The 25,172-nt window shown below is 39.9% G+C and overlaps 2 protein-coding genes across 2 annotated transcripts; both read left to right on the top strand.

Moving 5' to 3' along the window:
* Nucleotides 1–1,842: 1,842 nt before the first annotated feature.
* Nucleotides 1,843–9,698, top strand: LOC149284896 (blue-sensitive opsin-like). The gene is made up of 5 exons (XM_089495978.1): nucleotides 1,843–2,230; nucleotides 3,675–3,843; nucleotides 4,855–5,020; nucleotides 6,333–6,572; nucleotides 9,573–9,698. Exons 1-5 carry the CDS (start codon nucleotides 1,843–1,845, stop codon nucleotides 9,696–9,698), a joined length of 1,089 nt encoding a protein of 362 aa, XP_089352104.1.
* Nucleotides 9,699–20,648: 10,950 nt separating this feature from the next.
* On the top strand, nucleotides 20,649–24,794 carry LOC149284895 (red-sensitive opsin). The gene is made up of 6 exons (XM_089496075.1): nucleotides 20,649–20,761; nucleotides 22,273–22,571; nucleotides 22,899–23,067; nucleotides 23,435–23,600; nucleotides 23,928–24,167; nucleotides 24,678–24,794. Exons 1-6 carry the CDS (start codon nucleotides 20,649–20,651, stop codon nucleotides 24,792–24,794), a joined length of 1,104 nt encoding a protein of 367 aa, XP_089352201.1.
* The last annotated feature ends 378 nt before the right edge of the window (nucleotides 24,795–25,172 follow it).

The raw sequence follows: 25,172 nt of genomic DNA, 5'->3' as shown, positions 1-25,172 counted from the left end.
CCTTCTTTCAAATAAGCTTGCCTCCATTTAAGTATCTAATTGTTTCTATTGCATCTCCGCTCTATTTTCTTTCCTTTAAAGTCGGACATATTAAAATCCCATAGTCTTTCCTGATAATTTCTAAATTGCAAACCACTAAACATTTTTGTACCCCTTCTCTGAACTCTCTCCAATGTGGCAATATCCTTCAGAAGTTGGGGTTCTCCAGAACTGTCCCCAATACTCTAGGTGAGGTCCGACCAGAGAACCTTCTCCCTCTTCCTGCTACTAAAGCCTCACGCTATACATCCCAGCACCCTGCTTGTTTTTTTTTTTACACTTTATTAAGTCATCAGAAATAATTATTCCCAAGTCCCTCTCTTCCGTTGTCACTCACAGAACAGGGTCCCCAATGCTATACGCTGCCTTGGAATTATTTTACATTTATCAACAATAAACTGCAGCTGCCACACTCTCTACCGTTCTAATTAAATTATTTGCCATTTGACTTATTCCACCTGGAAGCAGACCTTTGTATCATCTGCAAAAAGATCTACCTTACCATTAAGACCTTCTGTAATATCACTAATAAAAATATGAAAAAGTACAGATCCCAATACTGATCCCCGAGTTACCCTACTAGTAGTAACAAGTCCTTCCTCTGAATATACACCATTGACTCTAACCTTCTGCCTCTTGTGACTCAACGAAATTGATCCTGCAAACCATTTACTTCCAGATATTTAACAATCCTATCCTTTAGCATGGTTTCCATTGATTTGCCAGCTACTGACGTAAGGCTTACTGGACTCTAGTCGGCTGAGTCTTCCCTGTTACACTTTTTGTACAGTGGTACTACGGTTGCCAACTACCAGTCTTCTAGAACTACTGCCATTAGTGAATGGTTAAATAGGTCTGCTAGCGGTTGCGCCAGGACACTTCAAAGCTCCTTTTTAATAATTTGGATGTATCCCATCAGGTCACATATATTTGTCTGTTTTTACTTTGATAGTTAACACCCCTGTGTTATATATCACTATTTCTCTTGCCTAACAAAGGTCCCTCACCTTCATCGTCCTCTGTAAAAACAGAAATGTATTTAGGCAGTTGGGTAGATCTCTGTCCTCATTTATACAATTCTTTCCACTTGGCTTTAGTTTAATTATTCCTGGTTTATGTTTTTTTCTCTCTTTTATATATAAAAAGGTTTTTTCACCTTTTTTGTTAACCCGGCAATTTTCTTCCCAGTATGTTCTTTGGTCCGTCTAATAATGCGCTTTGCCTCCCTTAGCTTGGCTTTATATTTGCTCTCATCTTCCTCATTTTGAGTTTATGGTTCCTAAAATCTGAATTCTTCTTCAGTATACTTGCCATGTCTGCTACATTGTGATTTGATTCCTTATTGTACATTAGAAGTTTACTTTGTTTCCGTCTGGGGATTTAAGATTATTAACATAAATGCATATAGAAGCATAAGCAAACATGTAAAGTGTTTCTAAAAAAGGAGATTAAAGTCGACCAGCTTTGATTAGGTGACAGTAAAGTAGATTGTCTTGCAGATTATCTTATTCCACCTTCCAAAGCAAGTCCGCCATCCTGCAGATTCCACCGCTGGATAAAACCATTAAGCCCAGCTTGTTCCTAAATACGATTATGAATGAAATTAAAACTGGGACTCATGCCAGACCTTTTCTTGATTTTATGGCTATAAAAGACAAGCATCCTATTCCTTTGCTTTGTACTAAAGGGGAAAGGCTCTCGGTTGGTACCAGGAGCCATCAAGAGTTCCAACTGCGTAGGCTCTGTTTTATGAGCGTGTAGACGTTTTTTTCACATCGGTGGTAGGACCCCCAAGTTTCCAAAATGAGCAAAGGCCGTCCAGATTTGAGGATGGAAATGCCCGATGATTTCTACCTTCCCATTCCTGTGGAAACCACTAACATTACATCTCTCAGCCCATTTCTGGTACCCCAAACACATTTGGGGACCCCGGGCATGTTTATGAGCATGTCGGCCTTTATGTTATTTACCATCATTTTTGGCTTCCCTCTCAACCTGCTGACCGTCATCTGCACTGCAAAGTATAAGAAGCTGCGTTCCCACCTCAACTACATTCTGGTAAATTTGGCCGTCGCCAACCTTATAGTCATCACCTTTGGTTCCACAACTGCCTTTTACAGCTTTTCTCAGATGTACTTCTCTCTGGGTACTTTGGCATGCAAGATAGAAGGTTTTACTGCCACTCTTGGAGGTAAGCACTTATATTGCCTTCACCATAACATTTGGGTAATTTTATTTTGGGTTTAATCACAGGTGAAAATGTGATGTTACCCTGGGTTAGGCTCACCAAGAAATAGCTCCTGATCTGACCTGGTGGCATAGACTATTAACCTGGACGTTGCCACTATTACTTGTAATAATCGGAACATTGAAATTGTTGGCATTCCTAGGCCATAAAGACACCTTGAACTATTATTATTATCATCACCTTTCATTTTCCATGAACTTTAAATTAGAGATGGCTTAATTTAAGAAAATCCAAATAAAGAAACGCGTCTGGCACTTATGCTTTCCTATATATATTTTTTTTCCCAATGAAATAATCCATCAGTTGGTGATAAAAATCTTAAATGAAATAAGTTAAATCATAAACTCATGATCAAGCGCCTGGTGAAAGGTGTCAAGCTTTTTTCTAGCTGAGATACACCTTCCACAATGTTGGATTGCTATTAACCTTTTCATCACCAACTGATGGATCATTTAATTGAAGAAAGGAATATATATGGGAAAGCGTTTCTTTATTTGGATTCACTAATTGTTGCTAAGGCCAGTTGGAGCAGGTGCCAGCTTCCTACTGAGGGGACAGTCTTTTGCTTTCCAGCCGAACTTTATCTTACTTAATATAAGATAATAAAAATAATGAAGAATAATGAATAAGGAAAACCTGAAGAGATTTTAGTTATGGACAAAATTCTCCAGGGCTGTTATATTAGAGTATTAAGAGTATAAGAGTACTTTCATTGGATGTTACTTTATATTGGATGAATGGAAACATTGTGAATGCCTTTTTGCTTTATGTGATCCTTTTTCCATAAATACAGGGAAACTTGCACAATGATGCTGGGTGTCCTCTCATGTTCAACCGTATTGTTCTGGCTTCTATTTTTTTGTAAGGAAAAACTCCAAATTAAATTGATAGTGGCATTTAAAAAGTCATCATAGCAGCTCATTTAATTATGATTGCAAGTGCCTACATCTTCTTGACAACATTTTAAACCAAAACACAGTCTGTATTCATTAAATGACAATGTACAGGACAACATGGATACCCACCATAAAAAAACAACTTATAGGAATGGTAAAAGTTGAGCTCATTTTATTAGCAATGGACCAATCTCAGTAAACATGATCCATACGCTGCCATTGTTGAGTAAGACTAGATGTTTTTTTAAATTAACCAAATGCTTCAAGATCTTCCGGTCTTCGCAATTTTGCGAGAAACTGATTAGTGACTATTAGAGTTCTTCTCCTGTTTCCCAGTAAAGTCAGTGATACTGGGAAGAGCTTGGTTTGAAGTTTTATCTGTTCAGCCATAGTTGCTGTTGTTCCTCACTTGTATCTGTCCTGTCCTGCTTTTCCATCTTCATCGATGTCTGCTTGGAATAATGCCTCTCTCTTTGTGTGCTTCTTCTCAGGAATCATCAGCTTGTGGTCTCTTGCTGTGGTGGCCTTTGAAAGGTTTCTTGTGATCTGTAAGCCGATGGGTAGCTTCACATTCCGTGAGAGCCATGCTATTATGGGCTGTGTCTTAACCTGGGTTATTGGGTTTGTAGCAGCAACTCCACCATTGCTGGGCTGGAGCAGGTAAGATACCCTTTAATTGTACACATCAAAAATTTGGGCCATTGCCTATTTTTTTTTTAATTTTAACTGGCATTTCCACCAGTTGTGTCTACAGAAACATTCACAGCTTTCTAGGTAGTAAGAACAGAATTCTTTGGCTTGTACCTTCTTTATTATTTCTTCACTGATCCTATCAAGCTCCACCACTTGGAAGAACCATTGCTTTTTGAGACATAAGTCCATTTGTCCCTCTTTACTACTTTGTCTATTTTGGGACCACATGAAGTCAGTGGAGAGCCAAGGGCTATTGGTTTAACTAATCATAAAAGAGAGAGTTTGCCAGATCGTCTCCCACATGAAGGGCTGGGCTGGCCCTTTATAATGCATAGATAAATAATTGGTGAGAGTTTTATGAAATCTCTCTACTTGATCAATATAAAATAAAAACTCAATAAATGAATTTAAAATACATGCAAAGGTTTTACAATTTTATTAATAAAGAATGACTCTCTAGGACATGTTGCAGGAGTTCACCATGGAAAGCAAATATATAAACATCTTCCAAAAAAATATACAGTTTACAATGCAGAGAACTACAATCCACAGTTCCCTTTAAAGCCATTCATCACATACAGTTCAAAACGGATACAGAAGCTGTTCGCTGATTGTTGGACCCAATAATAAAAAACAGGAGTAAAAGCTAAAAACCTTTCTAAGCTGTGTCTTTAGGCCTACGTTTATGAGTTTATATAAAAAGAAAATAATGTAATTATTTGTTCCTGGCTGCTAGAGAAAGCAGTCTCAACAACACTAAATCACAAAGACAAACATTGTATATAAAATAGATTTTTGAGGGCAACCAGTTACTCCATGAAAAAGGTCACTCAGCCCAGATATTCATATATATATTTCTTTCTTTTTTTTTATAGCATGTTCATTGAGTAAACAAGCGATATGATTGGGTCTGGTATCACCTTTGCTTTATTTAAAGGATCTCATGACGTTCTTTGTCTACTTTTGGTCTTTGTTCAGGTATATCCCCGAAGGCTTGCAGTGCTCCTGTGGACCTGATTGGTACACTGTGAATAACAAGTGGAACAATGAGTCCTATGTACTTTTCCTCTTCTGTTTTTGCTTTGGGTTTCCTCTGGCCACCATCCTGTTTTCCTATGGACGTCTGCTTCTCACGCTCCATGCTGTAAGTTTTGCTCATATATATAACATCTCATTCATAAGGAAGTAAGAGTACTCAGTGTCATACTAGGTTGGAGGTTAATCATAATGACTTTGATCTCTTTACAGTACCCCACCAAAATACAATAAAATAAAAGGATTTGGTTTGAAGCAAGAACATTTTTGGCCTCCAGCAGCACCCCTAAATGCATTTTGGGAAACCCGACATAGGCAGCATAGAAATGTAAAGAGCGTGAATAATATTATATTTGCTTTAACTGCTGACACAGAGCTCCATATTTTATTATGCAATGTTTTATTGCTCTTAAACATTATTGTGGTGACTGCTTTATGGTCCGTTCTTCATAGATGTTTATAAATCATTTGGTCCTCCTGGGGGCTCTAAAAGCTGCATTGCAGCAATTAACACAGAACAGTCTAATTGGGTTTATCTAGAAGAGGTAAAATGTTCTACATACAGAAATAAATTTGTTAATAGCAATAACAATAATAAATAAATAATAACAATGTGGAACATATACTTTTTCATTCTTAACCATTTCCGATACAACTCATCTCATCTACAATAAAAATCCAACATCTAATCCTAACCCAAATCCAACAAAAATCTAACATTTCCTAAGAATATTTCAACATATGAAGAGTTAGAAAGTTATTTCATTCAATATATAAGTCAGCTTAAGGGTATAATAAACAATTCTGGCCATTATGATTGTAAGCTTGCGAGCAGGGCTCTCTCCACCGAATGTATCGGTTTGTCTTAGTCTGTCAATTCTTGTCTTGTCATATTCCTTGAATTTATGTATTGTATTAAGTGCTGTGTAAACTGTTGGCGCTATATAAATAAAGGATAATAATAATAATAATAATAATAATTATGATAACCGTCCAAGTCATATTTTGAGATAGGCGAAGCGAAGTCACTTATCTTCCAGGTACCTGTGAGGCCCAAACTTGATCAGAAGTCCTTCTGGTCTTAAAACACTACCACGTCCTGGGGCTTGATGCCTAAAGACCCATTCGAGCCAACATTATTACTTCTAAGTTGCTTGGACAAGTGAAGTAATATAGTAGAGTGGGGCAGCTTGCTGAATACACACAGCTTCACGCTACACTTCTACATCCATTAAAGGCGGCCACATGTAAGCATCAGGCAGCCACAGGCCGGCAATTTTGGGCCACTAGGCTTAATGCTCCAGGGCCAAATTTTCTGTCCGATCCTGTCCTGAACATTACCATTGCTTTAATATTGCAGATTTTCTTTGCAGTGCTTGCTTTGAAGGATCAGTAGTCACTCTGGTTCTGTATTTATGTAGGTTGCCAAACAGCAGGAGCAGTCGGCCACCACTCAGAAAGCCGAGCGTGAAGTGACCAAGATGGTGATTATGATGGTTGCCGGGTTCTTGGTTTGCTGGCTCCCGTATGCTTCATTCGCTTTATGGGTTGTTACCCACCGTGGAGAGGATTTTGACCTACGAATGTCCTCCATCCCTTCTGTATTCTCAAAGGCTTCTACAGTCTACAACCCATTTATTTACATCTTCATGAACAGACAGGTGAGATTATAAAAATATGCAAATAGCATCTGTATATTTAACCCTAGGTTAGTATTTACTATAAGCTTTGGATTCCATAAATTGTGACATTTATAATGCACCGACTGTCTCATTTCTACTGTACAGCGATTATATAGTGCATCAGTATACATCTTTGTTGTGCGATTGTGTTGCTGCATTGGAAACGTACATTTATAACTAGCTTTAAGTTTGACTCCAACTAAAACTGTAGCTGTCTAGTGGCATAACTTGGCCCTAAGCCTTCTCCTTTCGGAGAAGAAGAATTCCTAGAAATGCACATGGAGCAGCCTTTAGTGCTGACTTATTCACATTCTTCACACTGATACAGGAGCCTCCTAGCCGCTGCTCACTCAATTAAGGATATTTTTAATGGGGAACTCCTGCCGTTCTCCTTATTATTTATATTGTGAGTAGGGTAGGTAGCAACGTGTGCCACGTAGAAAAGCAGGAAAACGTTCATAAAGCTTTGCATGGGTGTTCCTTAGATATTAGGTTTCCCAGCGTGATTTAGTACATGAAGTGTTCACTACAGATATGTGTTGCCTTTCACAGCTGGCTTTCAAACAGTAAGGAGTAGTACTAGCTTAAGGAGATGTCAGAAGCACCATACATAAAGCCATGAAGTATTGTCCAAAAGAAGACACATATTTTTGCAACAAGATGCGGCTTTCATAAGAAAACTTTTGACACCATTTGTGTCAATATTTTCGCAATTAAGTTGCATGCTTCATCACATGGCAGAGTTTGTGCTGTGTTATAGCCTCCAAGAGGCTTTGAGAACCAGCTTTACAAATAGCAGCGGGTCGAGGGTATTTGAACACCTCCATGTGGAGAAAATAATAACAATAACCAAAGGTTATGAAAGTAGGGAGGGAGTTCCCCTCTAAGTCCTGACAAGTTTCCATTAGGACCAATATCCGAACCATATACGATGTCATAACCAGGGCCGGCCTTAGGGGTGTGCGACCGCACAGGGCGCCATGGTTGCAGGGGCGCCTGACCGGGACTTAGATTAAAGCATCGGGTTTTTTTTGTGTGTTTTTTTTTAAAACTTTATTTAACATCATTCATGTTAAATAAAGTTAAAAAAAAAAATAAATGCTTAAATCTAAGTCCCAGTCAGGGGCGCCAAGCGGTTGCTCGTGAAGTTCTCGGCAACCGCTCGGCGCCCCTTACTCTCCGTGACTCCGTCGCTGTGCCGGCATCTCATGTTGAGCGCCGGACTATTCCGGCTCTCAACATGAAATGCCGGCACCGTGGCAGAGCGAGAAGACGGATGCCTCCCGCTCTCACCGCAGGACTCCGGCAACAAGGTAAGTGGGGGGGGGGGTTAGTTTGAAGGGGCAGAGGGAGGGGGGTGTAGTTTGAAGGGGCAGAGGGGGGGTGCAGTTTGAAGGGGCCGAGGGGGGGTGTAGTTTGAAGGGGCAGAGGGGGGGGTGTAGTTTGAAGGGGCAGGGGGGGGTGTAGTTTGAAGGGGCAGAGGGGGGGTGTAGTTTGAAGGGGCAGAGGGGGGGTGTAGTTTGAAGGGGCAGAGGGGGGGGTGTAGTTTGAAGGGGCAGAGGGAGACGGATGCCTCCCGCTCTCACCGCAGGACTCCGGCAACAAGGTAAGTGGGGGGGGGTTAGTTTGAAGGGGCAGAGGGAGGGGGGTGTAGTTTGAAGGGGCAGGGGGGGTGTAGTTTGAAGGGGCAGAGGGGGGGTGTAGTTTGAAGGGGCAGAGGGGGGGTGTAGTTTGAAGGGGCAGGGGGGGGTGTAGTTTGAAGGGGCAGAGGGGGGGTGTAGTTTGAAGGGGCAGAGGGGGGGGTGTAGTTTGAAGGGGCAGAGGGAGACGGATGCCTCCCGCTCTCACCGCAGGACTCCGGCAACAAGGTAAGTGGGGGGGGGTTAGTTTGAAGGGGCAGGGGGGGTGTAGTTTGAAGGGGCAGAGGGGGGGTGTAGTTTGAAGGGGCAGAGGGGGGGGGTGTAGTTTGAAGGGGCAGAGGGAGACGGATGCCTCCCGCTCTCACCGCAGGACTCCGGCAACAAGGTAAGTGGGGGGGGTTAGTTTGAAGGGGCAGAGGGAGGGGGGTGTAGTTTGAAGGGGCAGGGGGGGTGTAGTTTGAAGGGGCAGAGGGGGGGTGTAGTTTGAAGGGGCAGAGGGGGGGTGTAGTTTGAAGGGGCAGAGGGGGGGGTGTAGTTTGAAGGGGCAGAGGGAGACGGATGCCTCCCGCTCTCACCGCAGGACTCCGGCAACAAGGTAAGTGGGGGGGGGTAGTTTGAAGGGGCAGAGGGAGGGGGGTGTAGTTTGAAGGGGCAGGGGGGGTGTAGTTTGAAGGGGCAGAGGGGGGGTGTAGTTTGAAGGGGCGGGGGGGGTGTAGTTTGAAGGGGCAGAGGGGGGGTGTAGTTTGAAGGGGCAGAGGGAGGGGGGTGTAGTTTGAAGGGGCAGAGGGAGGGGGGTGTAGTTTGAAGGGGCAGAGGGAGGTGTAGTTTGAAGGGGCAGAGGGGGGTGTAGTTTGAAGGGGCAGAGGGGGGGGTGTAGTTTGAAGGGGCAGAGGGGGGGTGTAGTTTGAAGGGACAGGGGGGGTGTAGTTTGAAGGGACGGGGGGGTGTAGTTTGAATTGGCAGGGGGGGTAGTTTGAAGGGGCAGAGGGGAGGGGTAGTTTGAAGGGGCATGGGGGGGTAGTTTGAAGGGGCAGAGAGGGCGGGTAGTTTGAAGGGGGAGAGAGGGGGGGTAGTGAGGGGGGGCGCCAGAGGAGTAGTCCGCACAGGGCGCCACAACACCTAAGGCCGGCTCTGGTCATAACACAAAGCTGAAGGCTGGGAGGCTTAGGGAATGGTAAAAATAGTATGGTTTTACTAAATACGTTCACTAGTAATTCAGAATCAGGATAGTTGTGAATACCTGTAATTGGGACCACAGTAATTATTTATTAGTTAACAGTAAGTATGGTTTATTTTTGCCTTTTCCATTCTCACATTTGTTTCCTTTGCGTCCCCGCAGTTCCGCTCCTGCATGATGAAACTGATCTTCTGTGGCAAAAATCCATTAGGTGATGATGAGGATACATCTGCATCTGGATCCACCCAGGTGTCTTCAGTGTCCAGCAGTCAGGTGGCTCCAGCATAATGCCAGCCCCGTCCGGCTCCTGTTCTGCGACGTCTGCTGCCACCGCTCTGTGCCCTCAACAGCTTCCAGGTGACTCCACACCCAGCCAAGAATCCACATCCAGCCCCTCAACCCACAGCTTGTTTTATCATTGAAATGAAACATAATTTTAGCCAGTTAGACAAAGCAACAGGGGTCAACGTACCCCTTTCTCGATAGCTCCAGTTCTATTTATTGCACAGGGCCTAAAGTATGAACCCTTGTAAAAAAAAGATGTTGTTGGCCTCCAACCCTCATCATCACCAGAAAACAGCTGCTTGAGGATAATGAGGCTTGTAGTTCAACAACAGCTGACATACTAGAGGTTGACCATGCAGGACATGTAAATGCAGCCACGTGGCATCAGTGCTGATTTTCATCAGGGTCACTCCAAGCTGAGAACCTGGTTCCTATTAGGGACAACCTGGCAAGGGCTACAGTTGAAGGACATCAATGTCTCTCTGGGTAACCCAGCTAGACATTTATGTCTGTTCTTCAGAAAGCATTAGGCGTAGTGTGCATAGGAAATCAGCAAGCAGAAACCGTAGCTCACACAATGAGTGATGGCCCAAACCTGGGTGATCTGGCACCTTTAGTGCTGGAAAATCAACACCAAGATGCCAAAGCGGCACCAAGATGACCACAGAAACTATGTTTGGAAACATATTTTGTATCTTTTTTCAGTTTTCTTTACCAATTCTTTAACAGTCCTTTTAAATATATATTTTACTTAACCTGGAATTAGTTGGAGACAGAGGGTTTTAACGTAGCAGAACATGAAGTTGTCGTACCCTAAAAACACTTCCTCACCAGGGTCAGATTTCACCTAAGGCACAACTAGACAAAAAATCAACAGGTGCCCCACAGGTGTTTCATAAATAAAATAAAAAAAAAAATCATTATTAGTCATGTCATGGATGGGGCATCAGAAGAACAGGGCAGGGGATGGGCAAAGCTGGTGGGGTTAATATTTTTACATGCCCATTTGCCCCCTACACACACAGTACAGTTGAAGATGGGAATCTGTTGTTAGGCCTAGGGTACCATACGAGAATTCTGTCCCTTTTGCCAACATTGCTTTGCACTCTACAAATACTGGCACACGTCTACCTTTTCAGTTACTTTTTATAACTGACTTTGCTTTAAAAGTTATTAAGCGTTAAAAGGGTTAAGGTAACAGAACATATTATTTGAGGTGGGCAAACCAAAGATCCCATAAACCTCGTGTGGCACCAGAATGCAGACTAAGAAAAGACCCTCACAGTTGCCAACAGGACGAGTTTGTCTACCATTGATGGTCCAGCTTGGCTTTTCCAGCCTTTCCACCAAGAAGCCCACACCAGCCTGCCCTGTGCTACGTTGTATAAAGAGATACAATCTAACCAGCATTTTCATGTGGAAAGCATATAAGTATATGTTAGATGGTGTATTTGGTTCTGGTTGTTCACATGCAACACATCTGCTTTTGTAAATTACTGCTGAGATATCAGCAATGTGAAGAGGTTGTGGAGACATCTGCTGGAACCCACCATATGTGGCACGTAGGTACAGGATTCTTGTTCTGGAGGAACAGAGGATGGAGAAATCCCCCCCAAATGTTGTACATATATTTCAAAACCAAGGCTGCTATATCATGGAAACTATTGGAGGAAAGTTCCTTTACCTGCTACATCTAGCTGGAAAACTCTGATACTCAAAGGCGGTAACCATCTATACTGTAAGGATATCCCTGCTTGAGCTTAGATATATTATCATCAAGAAGGGGGCATCCTTATTAACTGACTTGGGACCTGTTTTTGAGTTTTGGGGTTATTAAGTCCCGATCTATGACTGATAAGTAATTTATTGGACCCTGTTAATGAGTTTATAATGAATGTGTGCTCTGCTGGAAGCAAATGGCTTATGTAGCCCCCTTCTCCGCACATCCCTGTAAAACCTTTTTCTTTGGGCCTGACCCTGATGGGAACATTCTCTAAGGAAGCTTACTGACATTTTCTATATTGTAAATAACATACCCCAAAGCTTTTCTTCCAGGCTTATACCTGTATGTCTTTGTCTGTAACAATCTAGTTTATATCTGGGCACCTGTCTTTCATTTAATAAATATATCAGATGCATCTTTACCCCTTGCATTTTTGAAGCTGTTTTTGTGTGAATGTTTTACAGATTTTCCTGATCGTGAGTGACTGGGCTGTCCCGTAAAGCCTTTCAAACTTTATTTTACAATTAGGGATTGAAGGCCACCAAGGGAGTCATTGGTATTAATACAACTCGGACGGTTTTGATATCAAATAATTGGTCTGTGGCAGCAGGTTTATTTTTGGCAATTACCCAAATGGCCACATGGGGGCGTAGAAACACATCCAGGTCTTTGTGGAACTTTTCTAAACCATCAACATGCTCCCTGTTTGTGTTTTATCTGTAGAGGATTTCAGCGACGATGAGTGTGTGTAACTGGGGAATGTGCGCTCCAACAAATGTGTGTGTAGGTGAGCGTGGGGCGATTGATTTTGCAGAAACATCTGTTATCGATGGGAATTTCACAAATCCTCTGTGTGCCAAATGTATCAGGATCCCCACAAGTTAAAAGCTTGCACTGTGTATTGAGAAAGTCAACAATTATGCCCAGTTGGTGCAGAGTATTCTTCAACCACATCCGTTAATACTAAAGCTAGAAAGCCAGTCTATAAATATTAAATACATTTACATAATACTGTTTCCTCCTGACCACCAGTATATTCTATAAGTGGTAACACTAAAACATATAGATTCTTTAACAGTAGCAATCTGCGATGGGTTCCTTAGAGGGACACTTCAACCACCATATGCAGATGTTAACTATGTCCCCTTTAAATTTCAATTTGCATACATTCCCAGAAATTGGGACACCAGTATACACCAGATCTTACCACGTTTTGGTCTGTCATCTTATGTATCTGTGAAGGACATGGCTTCATCATGGGCTCAGGGACCAGAATCCATGCATCAGTTGTGCAATGTTTATTAGAAATACATTGCAATGGAGAGCATGGAAAATGTAACATTAAAATCTATTAAAGTAATGAATGATGAGTCAAATCAGGGCCAATCAGGATTCAGCAAAGGAATAGAGAGGTTGATTAGGACAGCAAAATGTGAGATATGGGGGAGATTGGTATGGCCCATAACTTGAATGAAGGTTGGTATGGTATAGCCCATAAAATGAAATCCAGGAGCTTGACCTCACACTTACACAGGCGCTTCCTTTTAAAGGGTCATCTCTTATAAAATCACAATTAGCCTGCTTATGTGTTATTTTGATAATTTCTTAATAGACAACTGTGATTATTTGGGAATTGTGCATGTACAGTTGGTAACAGGTTCAATAATTGGGATGTTCGCAGGGTATAGGGCCGGTAGTGCTTGAGTAATGCAAGACTGGTACCAGGTATGCCATACACATGTTGGGGTTTGTGCCCAATTTACTTTGTCACATTCTAGGCAAATTTTACAAGGAACTAAGTCAACCTTATCAGATCTGTCATTTCATTCTTAACCCGAAAGTTCATTCACATAAACACAACCACATTCAATTGCAATAGGGAAATTCAAAAATCCTGGACTGGTTGGTGAGCAAATAAACCTTAGTAGATCTCTTGTATTCTTCCCACTGAAACGTTAATCACGTAAAACACATAAACCGTTAAGAAGTTTTGTATGTTTGAATCGCAACCACCTATCGCAACAACCTATCAGTGTCTACTATTGCGTTACATGATACAAATTCCAAAAAATGTGAATGAGGCATAAAATGTACATGACCTATTTTTACATTACCTTTTTAGCTTTTAGCTACAAAAATTGTTAAATTCATCAGCATAGATAGCACAGAAACTTTCAAACACCATAGCAACCAATGGAATGTTCCTGCTGATGAAACCATTCCATTGGTTGCTATGGTGATAAGACCCCTTTTCAAACTTGGCACCAGAGTGGTTACACATATAAACTCCACATATATAATGTGCTTATTACACAGAGCTTGCAATCAGAACTAAATAGCACACTACCTGTTCTGATCTTGGCCTCGTGGGAGTGAAGTTTGCCAAGGTGATTTAGAAGTCACTGAGCAGTCGCCAGTCCATCCAGAGCCTTAAGATTATAAATACAAGGATCTGGTACCCAAGCTGCCTGCTCAATGCTAAGAAAGATGAGGGGGGGTTCTAGTCGGATACCACATTCCTCCTTTTGCCATTCTGCCCCCCAGCGGCAAGTTAGGTGATTTGCCGAGTTCTGCTAGTAGTGAACTTTTATTGATAACTCAGAAATAGTTCACAACTAGCGGAATTCCTACCAAGCACCTTCAGAAAGGGGGCAGACAGGTCTTGATTGAATATTAGTCCTCCCCTGCTGGTATCATGGGAGACGTATCCTTAATTAGACCACCATACACATATCATCAGATCTCCCAGCCCACCAGATCACACAGATGAGCATTCATCATTCCGTTCCAGTGATAAAAAACATTTTTTCATGAAATAACTTTGGTACTTATTATTTGACTACTTTTTTTTTAGTTAGATGCACCCAAGAATTCTGTACACCCCAGAAAAATGTATTTCATTTAAACCTGATAAACACTTGGTCTAGTGATGTTTAAGAACTCTAAAATAGTAATACAAATATATTTTTCTTCCCAAAATATTCATGTAATGTACAGACATATAAGAGCCCCATCTGTCATTGATTCACTTACATGGAATACGCATGGAAAAGTTAATGTATAACCCTAAACAAAAGCCATTTCATTATATATATATATATATTTATATCGTATTTGCTCGATTATAAGACGACCCTGATTATAAGACGACCCCCCAAATCTGAATATTAATTTAGGAAAAAAAAGAAAAAGCCTGAATATAAGACGACCCTATAGGAAAAAAAGTTTTACCAGTAAATGTTAATTCATGTAAACTATTTTTTTTTTATAAAAGCTATGATTGAGAAAAATATTTTGGTTTTATTTCCTTCTATTTTCCAACCTGCCCCCCAGTTATGCACATCTGCCCCAGAAATGCCTTATACCCCCTATATGCCACTGTGCCCCATGATATGCCTTTTAACCCTCTAAATGCCACTGTGCCCCATGATATGCCTTTTAACCCTATATGCCACTGTGCCCCATGATATGCCTTTTGACCCCCTATGTGCCACTCTGCCTCCAGAAATGCCTTATACCCCTATATGCCACTCTGGCATTTAGAGGGTTAAAAGGCATATTATGGGGAAGAGTGGCACATAGGGAGGTTTAAGGCATTCAGGAGGCAGAGTGGCCTATAGAGGGTTAAAAAGGCATTTCTGGAGGCAGAGTCGCATTAAGGGGGTTAAAAGGCATTTCACAGAGCACTCTGCCTCCAGAAATGCCTTATGCCCCCCATTTAACACTCCCCCGCCCCCCCCCCAAACTTACCGGTGCTTCTGACTTCCCTGTCATGTAGCCGGGGCAGCGTGTAGATCCCACGCACTTACGCTGCAGCCGGAAGGAGGCGTGGCTAGCAGCGGGGGTTGTCTGCGTCCATCGCGCAGACCTTCCACGACTGTCAGAGATCAGCGTTCCCCGCTGCTAGCGTCACCTCCTTCCTGCTGCAGCGGAAGTTGTCTACGCGATTCGCGTAGACATCTACACGCTGCCCCAGCTACACACCGGGGACACAGAAGAACCGGTAAGTGGGGCGGGGGGGGGGGGACAGGAGGATCCAGGTCCCCTGCAGCTGCGGGGGATCTGGATCTTGGTCGTCTCATAGTCAGACCTATTTGAGGTCTGATTATAAGACGACCCCGATTATAAGACGAGGGGTATTTTCCAGAGCATTTGCTCTGGAAAAAACCTTGTCTTATAATCGAGCAAATACGGTAATTGCAAAACACTTTTATGGGGACGGTTGGGCCCAAGGTTTTCCTTTAAAGAAGCTTATCCCCAATTAACCAAAAATTTTTTTTTTGCCCTGAAAAAAACCTCGTCTTATAATCGAGCAAATACGGTATATTTATATATATATATATATATATATATATATATATATATATATATATATATATATCTTTTACTTACAATATTTGTGTTCATGCTTCTAATAGAAAACAAAAGTTTGTGAATTTTCAAAAACTAGTTAATATGTAGGTTGCTATAATATAATACTTATGTATTTCTAGCAAAAATGACAGGTAGTTTTCAATAAAAATTTACATGCAAACATTTGTATAATTTTCTAAAGAAAAAAAAACTATTGCTGTTGACAGGTCTGATTTAATTATTATGGCTCCTGTATTGCTAGAGAAATTTGACACTGATGTTTGATCATAAAATTACAAAACCATCTATTTATACTATTAAACTATTAAACTTATCTAAAGTTTGTAAAGTGTACTCAAAACATATGTTCTCATGACAATGATGAGATGTTCTCTTTAAAGTTATTCACAGAAGCTTTTAACAAATATTAATTGTGTCAGCTACTTATGTTATGACATCAAATGAACTGTCAGACTCCAAAAATGATGTCTTGGTTTCTCATCATTGTATAAATGTTCTTTATACTTTTATGAGAACATTTGATATTTTTAGTAGGCAAGTCTTCCTTCTCCCAAACCCAGAAGTCCAATCTAATGAACTACCTTATACTTAAGTTAAAGATGAACATTTCAGCTCAGACGCAATGCAAAATTAAGGGCTCTGCATGACGACCCTGTGTGATCCATAGTAAAATCAGTGAGATGACTTAAGAACTCTTTACGTGTGCATTATGGAGAGCTATTCTGAACTTCTTGCAGGAGAAGTCTGTTGGGGTTGTCCACTTATAATACATAGTGTAGATAGGGAGTTATAGTTACAAGGTTAAAGAATACAAATTAATCCATCTTGACTAATTCCCAGGTAGAGTATCTTCAGCCTTTTCTGTACACCATCCATTACTGGCCTGGGAAAGATGAAAAGCCAGATGGACTTCTCAGTGTGACAGTTTCTCAGTTGCACACAGCAAGAAATCCCATTACCTATTGTGCTTTAGATATCTGACCCAATTTTATTATTATTATTATTATTATTTATTCTTTTATATAGTACCATCAGTTTTTAGTGCCAATCTGGCCCTGCCACCATAAAGCTACATGGCATGAGCCATTGTTCTAACCACTTATTTATATGGCACTAAACTTTTTATATATGGAAACTCCAATGTACAGTGTTCTTTTGTCACATAGATCACACAAATATGGTAAACAGTTTTGTCAATGGGTGACAATAGATTGTCACCCAAGAGAACTTTCTGCTAGCGAGAAACTGATGTTTTATTAATAAATTCTAATAAATTCTAAAATAGCTCAGAAGTTTCCAGGATATTTGTAAAATATATTTAATGTAGTGATGTGAAAAAGTTCTCCCCCCTGAATGAACTTTGTTGTCCCAAAATTCCCTGAAAACAGAGTTTTATGTTACCTGTCCTACACATGGAGTGAGATCTTGTCAAGAGAAGCCCAAAGTCCTTCCTTCATCAGGAATCGCTGACATCTGAGCTAGCACTGCTTTTTAGTCAGTCATCCCCTCCCTTCCGCGTCCATTACGTTCCCCCTCACTTTCCTTATCTACCTACTCCACCCATCACTTAGCTGGAATTCTGCAGGCCATTTCTTCCGAGCTTTCCAGAGATTAACTCTTCTCCTTAATCTGACTTCCCTGGTCTGAATTGAGCCTCCCATGGGGGATTAATGAAAGGCATGAACATTTGATGTCATCCCCCATCAGGCTCTTCACTTCACTGTGACATGTTTATAAGATTTGGGGTTCTTTGCACTAACTAGGTCCCGGTACATTGCAGAAAGCAGAGATAATCTCAGGTGCATCTGTCAAAAGGCTTCTGCTAAGTATCTGAATTAAATTACCGCAAGAACTGAGAGCTCTTATCTTAGTCAAGGTGAAAGCTCGTCTTCCAAGCAGACCTTAGTATTACATTTTTTGTTCTAAACCAAGCGGCACATTATATTGTCAAGAGGCAGAGCGCCTCATATGCTTCATTTGGCAGAATAAAGCACACAATTCAATGCTGGAATGATGATGATGACCCATCAGTATAATGTAAAATCTTAACCTATAGTTTTTGTATTATTAAATCTATTGTTTGCGTTAAGCTCAGTTCTTAATTATGTCTTCTAATTAGGAACTTTAATAGTAGGGGTATCAAACTTGCAAAATGTGTTTAACTTTCTATATAAATTAACTTTTTAAATATCTGGTTATAAAGCTGGTAGTGTAATGCAGTAACATTAATACATATTTAATAACATAAAAATGTAGCCTTCAGCCATGCATATCCAGTCATCCTTATGTTTTCAGATGGCTGCTGGCCATAAAGAGCCAGGGCCACCTCGTGATCGTCAGTTAGGCCCTGTTCATCACCATATAACTGCAGCTTTTTAATGTTGCGATTGTATTTTTTCAATTAAAAAGGAAACAATTTTTATAGCACTTTATAGAAAAAAATAGTATCATATTATAGTATGCCATGCCCTTCACTGAACATGGTAAAATATGGTAGGCACAGAAGGGCTTTTATCATCTGATGCCGTTTACACAGCATGGATACTAATGTAAAACGTGGTGAGATATGTTAGATCAGATGCTGACATCACTTCTACGGCTGTCAACTCGGTGGATCAAGTTAATTATAGCATAATTTAACTTTCAAGTGAGGTGATAACTGGTTTAGAAGCATGTCAAGGAATTTTCAATGCTCGAAATACAAATTGTATGAACTCTGTTTCTGTAACAAAGTTACTTAAAATGTGCCGCTACTTGAATTTAATACTTTTGTTAATAAACGGAGAAATTGAAAAATGATTCCCAGTACTGTTGAAAACCTGAAACATACTCGGTAACTAAAAAGTTCATATTTTTTGTCAACAATATTTAATTGTCATGTGACACAAATACAGGCAGTAATAGGTTAAAACCAAAAAAATGTTTGAATTCTCAATTTTTCACGTAATAAAAACCAGAGTAAATAATAATGTGATCTGCTAAAGGGAACATCACTTTGCACTTGGCATGTTTCATTAAATGGCTACAGTTGTAAATGTATAAAGATATATTCAGTTGCAAATTAGTTAAAACCGAGCAATCAGCATACTTCCTCTTTATACAAAAGCCCCTTACATCCGTATGCCAGGACGGATAAAATTCATCTGAAAGAAATTCTTTTCAGTGGAGAAAAAAGCATAAAAAAGCAACACAAAGCTGAGAAAACTTGAATTACACAATGCAAGTACATTAACAGAAATAAAAATTGAAAAGTGTGATAGAGCTGAGATTAAAACAAGGGGGACTCAATCTCCTGCAAAAATATAATTAAAGAAAATCTGTTTGCCACATCAAAACTCAAAGGAATAAAGATATTAGATTTTAAGCTAATATGAAAAAGGTCACATAGAGACATAGAGAAAAAAACAAAAGGCCCTATGTGTTTCCGGCTCTGAATCCATTAATTTTTAGTTTTTGTAAATACATTTTATTAGTTTTCAGAAAAGATAAAGTGGATCAGGGGTGGGGGGACATGCTGTCCTTGGAGCCCTTTATGGAGACCATCTGACAGAATAGGGACATCAGCAGACTTAAAATAGGGGATACCACACATAAAATACTGGGATACGCAGACGACTTGCTTTTTACTATCACCAGACCATGAGCTTGCAAACCTGAAAATTAATCATTCGAAATCGGAAATTTTGAACATCAATGTTCCTGAGCTCACAGCAGTACAGCTGGATCACCAGAGATCTGTCCACTTTATACCAGCACAAACCCCGCGCCCCAATAGTAACAACACTAGAAAAAGATCTACGACAATGGTCCCCACAATACATTTCATGGTTGAGAAGAATGCGATAAAAATGAACATTATGCCCAGACTGTTATATTTATTTAAAACGATCCCGATTAAAATACCAACGGCCTTTTTTAAAACTTTACAGTCTCTTTCTTTTTTTTTTTTTACTTTTCTTTCTTTTTTCTCTCTTTCCTTATTTCTTTTTTCTTATTATTTCTGTTCTAGAATATTTTGTCTGATTGTGTAAACATAGCATTCTAATTTCCAGTTTTTAAAATCTATTTTCCTTTTGCGTGAATGTTTCTTTTGTTATTTGACTTACCTTACCTAACCCTTTTTCAAGGTATCAGGGCAGATGGCGGGACAGAAAAACATGTCCTTCCAAAACTTTCATTGAAAGTGTAATTCAACTCTCAGACAGAAACACAACACAATTATATATATTCATTATATGGAATGAATATGCATATTTGATGTAAATCCTCAAAACCAATTGCTACGAGGAAGAGTAGTGGTTTTTATTTGTTATACAATTTTTACCTTTTTTTCTAATTAACACAGTGACCCCAATTTCACAAAGTATAAGAGTATTAGCAAATGGAAAGACATGGAGAAGATGAGATGGGATTTGGAAGCTAAAAAATCTCCCAAGCCATTCTCCTCCTCTCTCTCTTTCATCTGTGACAGAGGTCTTATCCTGTCACCTGAAGTGTCCAGAAAAGTCACTATTAGCCTGATCAACTGACGTAAGCTCCCAGCAAGGAGTCACAAGTCACGATGATAAAAGGGAGGAAAGGAGGGGCAACAGATAAAACTCCTATGCCAATTAAGAGATAAAAAGTTTAAAAGGGGTTTCAGCTGGTTTGCTAGTGTCTCGGTAATCCATCTGTACTTGGTATATAATAAGAGATAGGTCACCCAATTACCCAGCCAAGTGGCAGCCAGGCATCGTAGAAGAGAGGAACTCATTGGGAGCGAGGGAGGATAGGGACAAAACAGGGGGTGCAGGAAAGGGACTGGGGGGTTACAATATAATCAGAAAAGGGAATCGGGATCCAGAGACACATAGGTTATGGCTGCACAATGGAATGAAGCTGTGTTCTCTGCCCGGAGAAGACATGATGATGATGATGAAGAGACAACGAGAAGCAGTGTTTTCACATATACAAATTTCAACAACACACGGGGGTGAGTAGTTTGGAAGTTAGCCGGATATATGGGAGCCAGGAAGGCCTCTTTAAGCTAGCACTCCTCCACATTGTACCTCAGCTTCTATGATGACCGGACTATGGTGATTGTTTTCTTTTTGTCTTATCAAATAATAGCTTCATAAAGATGTAGGCTATTTGTACAGTAGTTATAAAACTATTGGAACCCCCGATATTATTGCTTTAATGTAGACACTGAGATGTTAAGATAATCATTTTCATTATCATTTGCTTATTGGACATCAATGTCTTAATAGAACTGCTGAGTGACTGTGGCACAGCAAACGTTCTTATCAACGCTGAGCAACCTTACACAATAATAATAACAAACGAGGAAAAGGGATGTGGAGAGAACTGCCACAAAATCCAGAATAAGTGCAAAGCGGTGCCTTTATTCTAAAACATAATGGAGATACACACAGCGAGATACACTGAGAGCGCTGTTTCCTCGTTTGCTATAAGAACACTGATCACTGTCAATTTCTGGTATCTACCACCGTCAAAACACCACCATATGGAAAAACATGTACTCCAGTATCCTGAAATGAGCTACCTTATCTACAGTCACCAATGGCCAATTTAAATGTAAAAGTCAGCAAACCCTCACCCCAATTTTTTTTTCATTTTCCCCATGATTAGGGAGATTATTTTCTCTTTCACCATATAGTTTAAGTTTGTTCCATAAGCTAACGCACTTGAGGTGCCTATATCCATTGAAGAACTAAATCTCTTTCCACTTAAAATGTATACTAAATTGTTAAAGAAACAGAAGATTATTTTATTGACCCTATGGAGTTTAGCATTTAACTGCATAGCCAATGACTGGAAATATGTTGTTAGATCGAGTCCTCTTTATATTTTGTTCCAATGCCGCTAAACTTTTAATGCCGCCATTAAATAATGGCACTTTATAAATGACCAATCATGGTATATCAAAATGGTCAAACCCAGCATTTTATCAACTTATGTATGCAATAAAATAATATTACTAATAATGTTATATAATATATTGGTAAAGAGAGGCCAGTTGACTTTATAGAATGTCCACAAACCAGCACTTCAAACGTCAAATAGAATATTCACATATAACATAGGCTTTGATCATTGCTGCGTGACCTTCTAACTATGTTTTCTTTGGGTTAAATACAACTAGATTTCTTTCAGACCTTGTATGTCTTGAAATGAAAATAAATTATTTGTCCCACAATAACCAATGGGGTTAATTTTCTTCTAAATATCACAACACTGCCAAAAAAGATTAATGAACTACACCAATACATCGTCTCACATGCTGCATTTTCCCCTCAGTTATAATTTAATAACATACCCTTTGTCTATAAAATACATCATTGCCTTCTGATTGTTGCCTAGGTTCAGGTCAGTATTGAGTTCTAGATTACATGTACCCGATCATCTTAAAGTTGTATGGGCTTCTGCTTAGATCAATGTTTAAAGGGGTACATATTAATCAGCTTGTTTCTCCATCAAAGGTCCATTTGAAGGTCCAAATTACCATATTGCACCACGATGGGTCTATCACGTCACCACCCTCTGGATGATATTTGTGGTCATAGCCTCTGTATTTACAAATGGTCTAGTTTTGGTTGCCACCTATAAATTCAAGAAACTCCGGCACCCTTTGAACTGGATCTTGGTCAACTTGGCCATTGCTGACCTCGGGGAGACAGTCATCGCCAGCACCATCAGTGTTGTCAACCAGTGTTTTGGTTATTTCATCCTCGGACATCCGCTTTGTGTCATAGAAGGTTACACAGTTTCAACCTGTGGTAAGATTTTTATGATTTCCTATCTTCTAAATATTTAATTTGTGCTAGATAACGGAAAATGACCAGAGACACTAAATTGGAACTGATGAATATGTGCATCATCATTATCAAAAGTATAGACATTACTGTAGGAAGAGTTTTCGACATGGCAGAATTCCAAATTTCAGTGTTGTCAAACTGTTTTAATTTGCATATTTTAAGAATATGATATATTAAACAAAGGCATTTGGAGGTTGTTCATGGTCTGGCTAGCGTATCTACAAGCTTGGCTGAACAATTGTTCATAACTAGTGTGTGAAAAGATATGTTTTGTTGTTTTCTCATCAGGAATCACCGCTCTCTGGTCCTTAACTATAATTGCCTGGGAAAGATGGTTTGTAGTCTGCAAGCCTTTTGGGAACATTAAGTTTGATGGCAAGCTTGCATGTGCAGGCATAGTGTTCTCGTGGATCTGGTCAGCTAGCTGGTGCGCACCGCCTATGTTTGGTTGGAGCAGGTACGTCCATCAGAAGTTCCAATTCTTTAACGAAAAGAGAAATATCCAAAGCCAAAGCAAGCTTACTATTAAATACATATGTAAAAATACAATCTTTGATCTATACTGAGGGTTTAGCAATGTTGCTAAACCTGTAAGATTATGCAAATATTTTTAATTTCTGAAATCCAAGTAACAATCTGCTTGTCTTCGTCATGACAATAACTAAACAGTATGTTTAAAAATAGCTTGTATCAATTGTTTAGAATACTGACAACCTTGGAGGTTATGGACCAAATGTAGCCCATTTCCATATGGTTAAAGGTAGGAAGACTATAATTAGAACCTCAGGGATGTGTCCTATAAATGTATTGATCTCTGCCTGTAGGTACTGGCCTCATGGCTTGAAGACCTCTTGTGGTCCAGATGTGTTCAGTGGGAACACCGATCCAGGAATTCAGTCATATATGATGGTTCTTATGATCACCTGTTGCATCGCCCCTCTGTCCATCATCATCCTGTGCTATATACAAGTTTGGTGGGCCATCCGGAAGGTGAGCCATATCCAGAATTTTAGAGACTCCAACTTACTACCAGAATATTGTAATAAATGCAAACACACAGACACACAAATAGGTCACTGGTGTGTTCAAGTGTGAACCAAGACTCTGGCATTGCGCAATGACCTAATGATACTTCATTGATATCGGTAGCCCCATAAAAGCAAGAAAACAGTTCTAAATGAAAATGCTTCCGTTGAAAAATCAGAGCGTACAACCACTTAAGCATCTGTGTTGCTATACATCTTGTTTGTATGAAGGGCTTGTACTTTTAATTGTTATTGTGTGTGATTTTAAATATACTGTATTTTAAATTTCCAGGTTGCTCAGCAGCAGAAGGAATCAGAATCCACTCAGAAAGCTGAGCGTGAGGTCTCCAGGATGGTAGTAGTGATGATCATTGCATATATCTTTTGCTGGGGACCATACACCTTTTTTGCTTGCTTTGCTGCTGCCAATCCGGGTTACAGCTTCCACCCTCTGGCTGCCTCACTACCTGCCTACTTTGCCAAGAGTGCCACCATTTACAATCCAATTATTTATGTCTTCATGAACAGACAGGTGGGTTCTCACCCCATACACCCTGACTTATACAGACTCCCTATATAGGAAACCTGTTCTGAATGTTCTGAATGATTCAGATATAGATTGGTGATGAAACTTAATGTACTAATGGAAAATTGGGCCATTGAAAAATCAAAGGACAAGTTTTTATTTAAACAAAACTGAGATGTTAAATTATAATCATTCTGTATAAATGGCATTATTGTAGTCGTTGTGTCATCAATGTAGTGATACCTGGGAACTATCTAGATTTCTTTTATAATCGTTGGATAGTAGCTGAGTGTCAGACCACCACAGCAGGATAAAGGAGTGATGTTTGATGTGCCTATACCACCATCAACCACTTCAACCCTACTATTAACTACTACTTACTACCAGTAAAATACTTAAATACACACACCTACTTCCACACATGCAGTAACATACTTCTGCACTGTCTACTATATATATATTTTTTAATTTAAAATGCCCTTTCTGATTAGAGTACATGCTGTCTCCTTCTTACAGTTCCGGAACTGTATCTATCAACTCTTTGGAAAAAAAGTCGATGATGGATCCGAGTTGTCAACTTCATCCCGGACAGAAGTGTCTTCGGTTTCCAATTCCTCAGTGTCACCTGCATAAATTACCCATGGCCCTTATATTTTATCCTTTTTCTAGCATTTTATTTGTCTTTTTTTTCTCTGCTCATTCTGTATATAAATCTCTTTGCAGGGGGAGCTATAGCCATATATTCATACAATACAATAATTAAATATTTGTATTTGCAGCTACAGTGTCCAAAGCGATGTGATGGCTGTGATAGCTGTAATTTTGTATATCTAGGAAATACAAATTGCCTAAGTAATGTCTATTAAAATTGCACAGAAAAACCATTATATTTGGGCAGCCGGACTGCTCAAATTATGAGCTTACTAAATGTGAAAACGCAGCAATATTTAAACAAGTGTGAATTTGAATAAGAAAATACATTAAGTAAATGAACTTAAAATTATATCAAAT

The sequence above is a fragment of the Sceloporus occidentalis genome, unplaced genomic scaffold (genome assembly GCF_023333645.1).
Source record: "Sceloporus occidentalis isolate IW3139 unplaced genomic scaffold, rSceOcc1.0.p SCAF_87, whole genome shotgun sequence".
Classification (NCBI taxonomy): domain Eukaryota; kingdom Metazoa; phylum Chordata; class Lepidosauria; order Squamata; family Phrynosomatidae; genus Sceloporus; species Sceloporus occidentalis.
This window is presented reverse-complemented; position numbering and strand designations above follow the sequence as displayed.

What these genes read in the sequence shown, in the direction of transcription:
- LOC149284896 (XM_089495978.1), top strand. Translation starts at nt 1,843, where the DNA reads ATGAGCAAAGGCCGTCCAGATTTGAGGATGGAAATGCCCGATGATTTC. An exon ending in TTTTACTGCCACTCTTGGAG is followed by an intron (nt 2,231 to 3,674) that starts GTAAGCACTTAT and finishes GCTTCTTCTCAG; the next exon opens with GAATCATCAGCTTGTGGTCT. An exon ending in CCATTGCTGGGCTGGAGCAG is followed by an intron (nt 3,844 to 4,854) that starts GTAAGATACCCT and finishes GTCTTTGTTCAG; the next exon opens with GTATATCCCCGAAGGCTTGC.
- LOC149284895 (XM_089496075.1), top strand. Translation starts at nt 20,649, where the DNA reads ATGGCTGCACAATGGAATGAAGCTGTGTTCTCTGCCCGGAGAAGACAT. An exon ending in TTACACAGTTTCAACCTGTG is followed by an intron (nt 22,572 to 22,898) that starts GTAAGATTTTTA and finishes TTTTCTCATCAG; the next exon opens with GAATCACCGCTCTCTGGTCC. An exon ending in TTTGGTGGGCCATCCGGAAG is followed by an intron (nt 23,601 to 23,927) that starts GTGAGCCATATC and finishes TTAAATTTCCAG; the next exon opens with GTTGCTCAGCAGCAGAAGGA.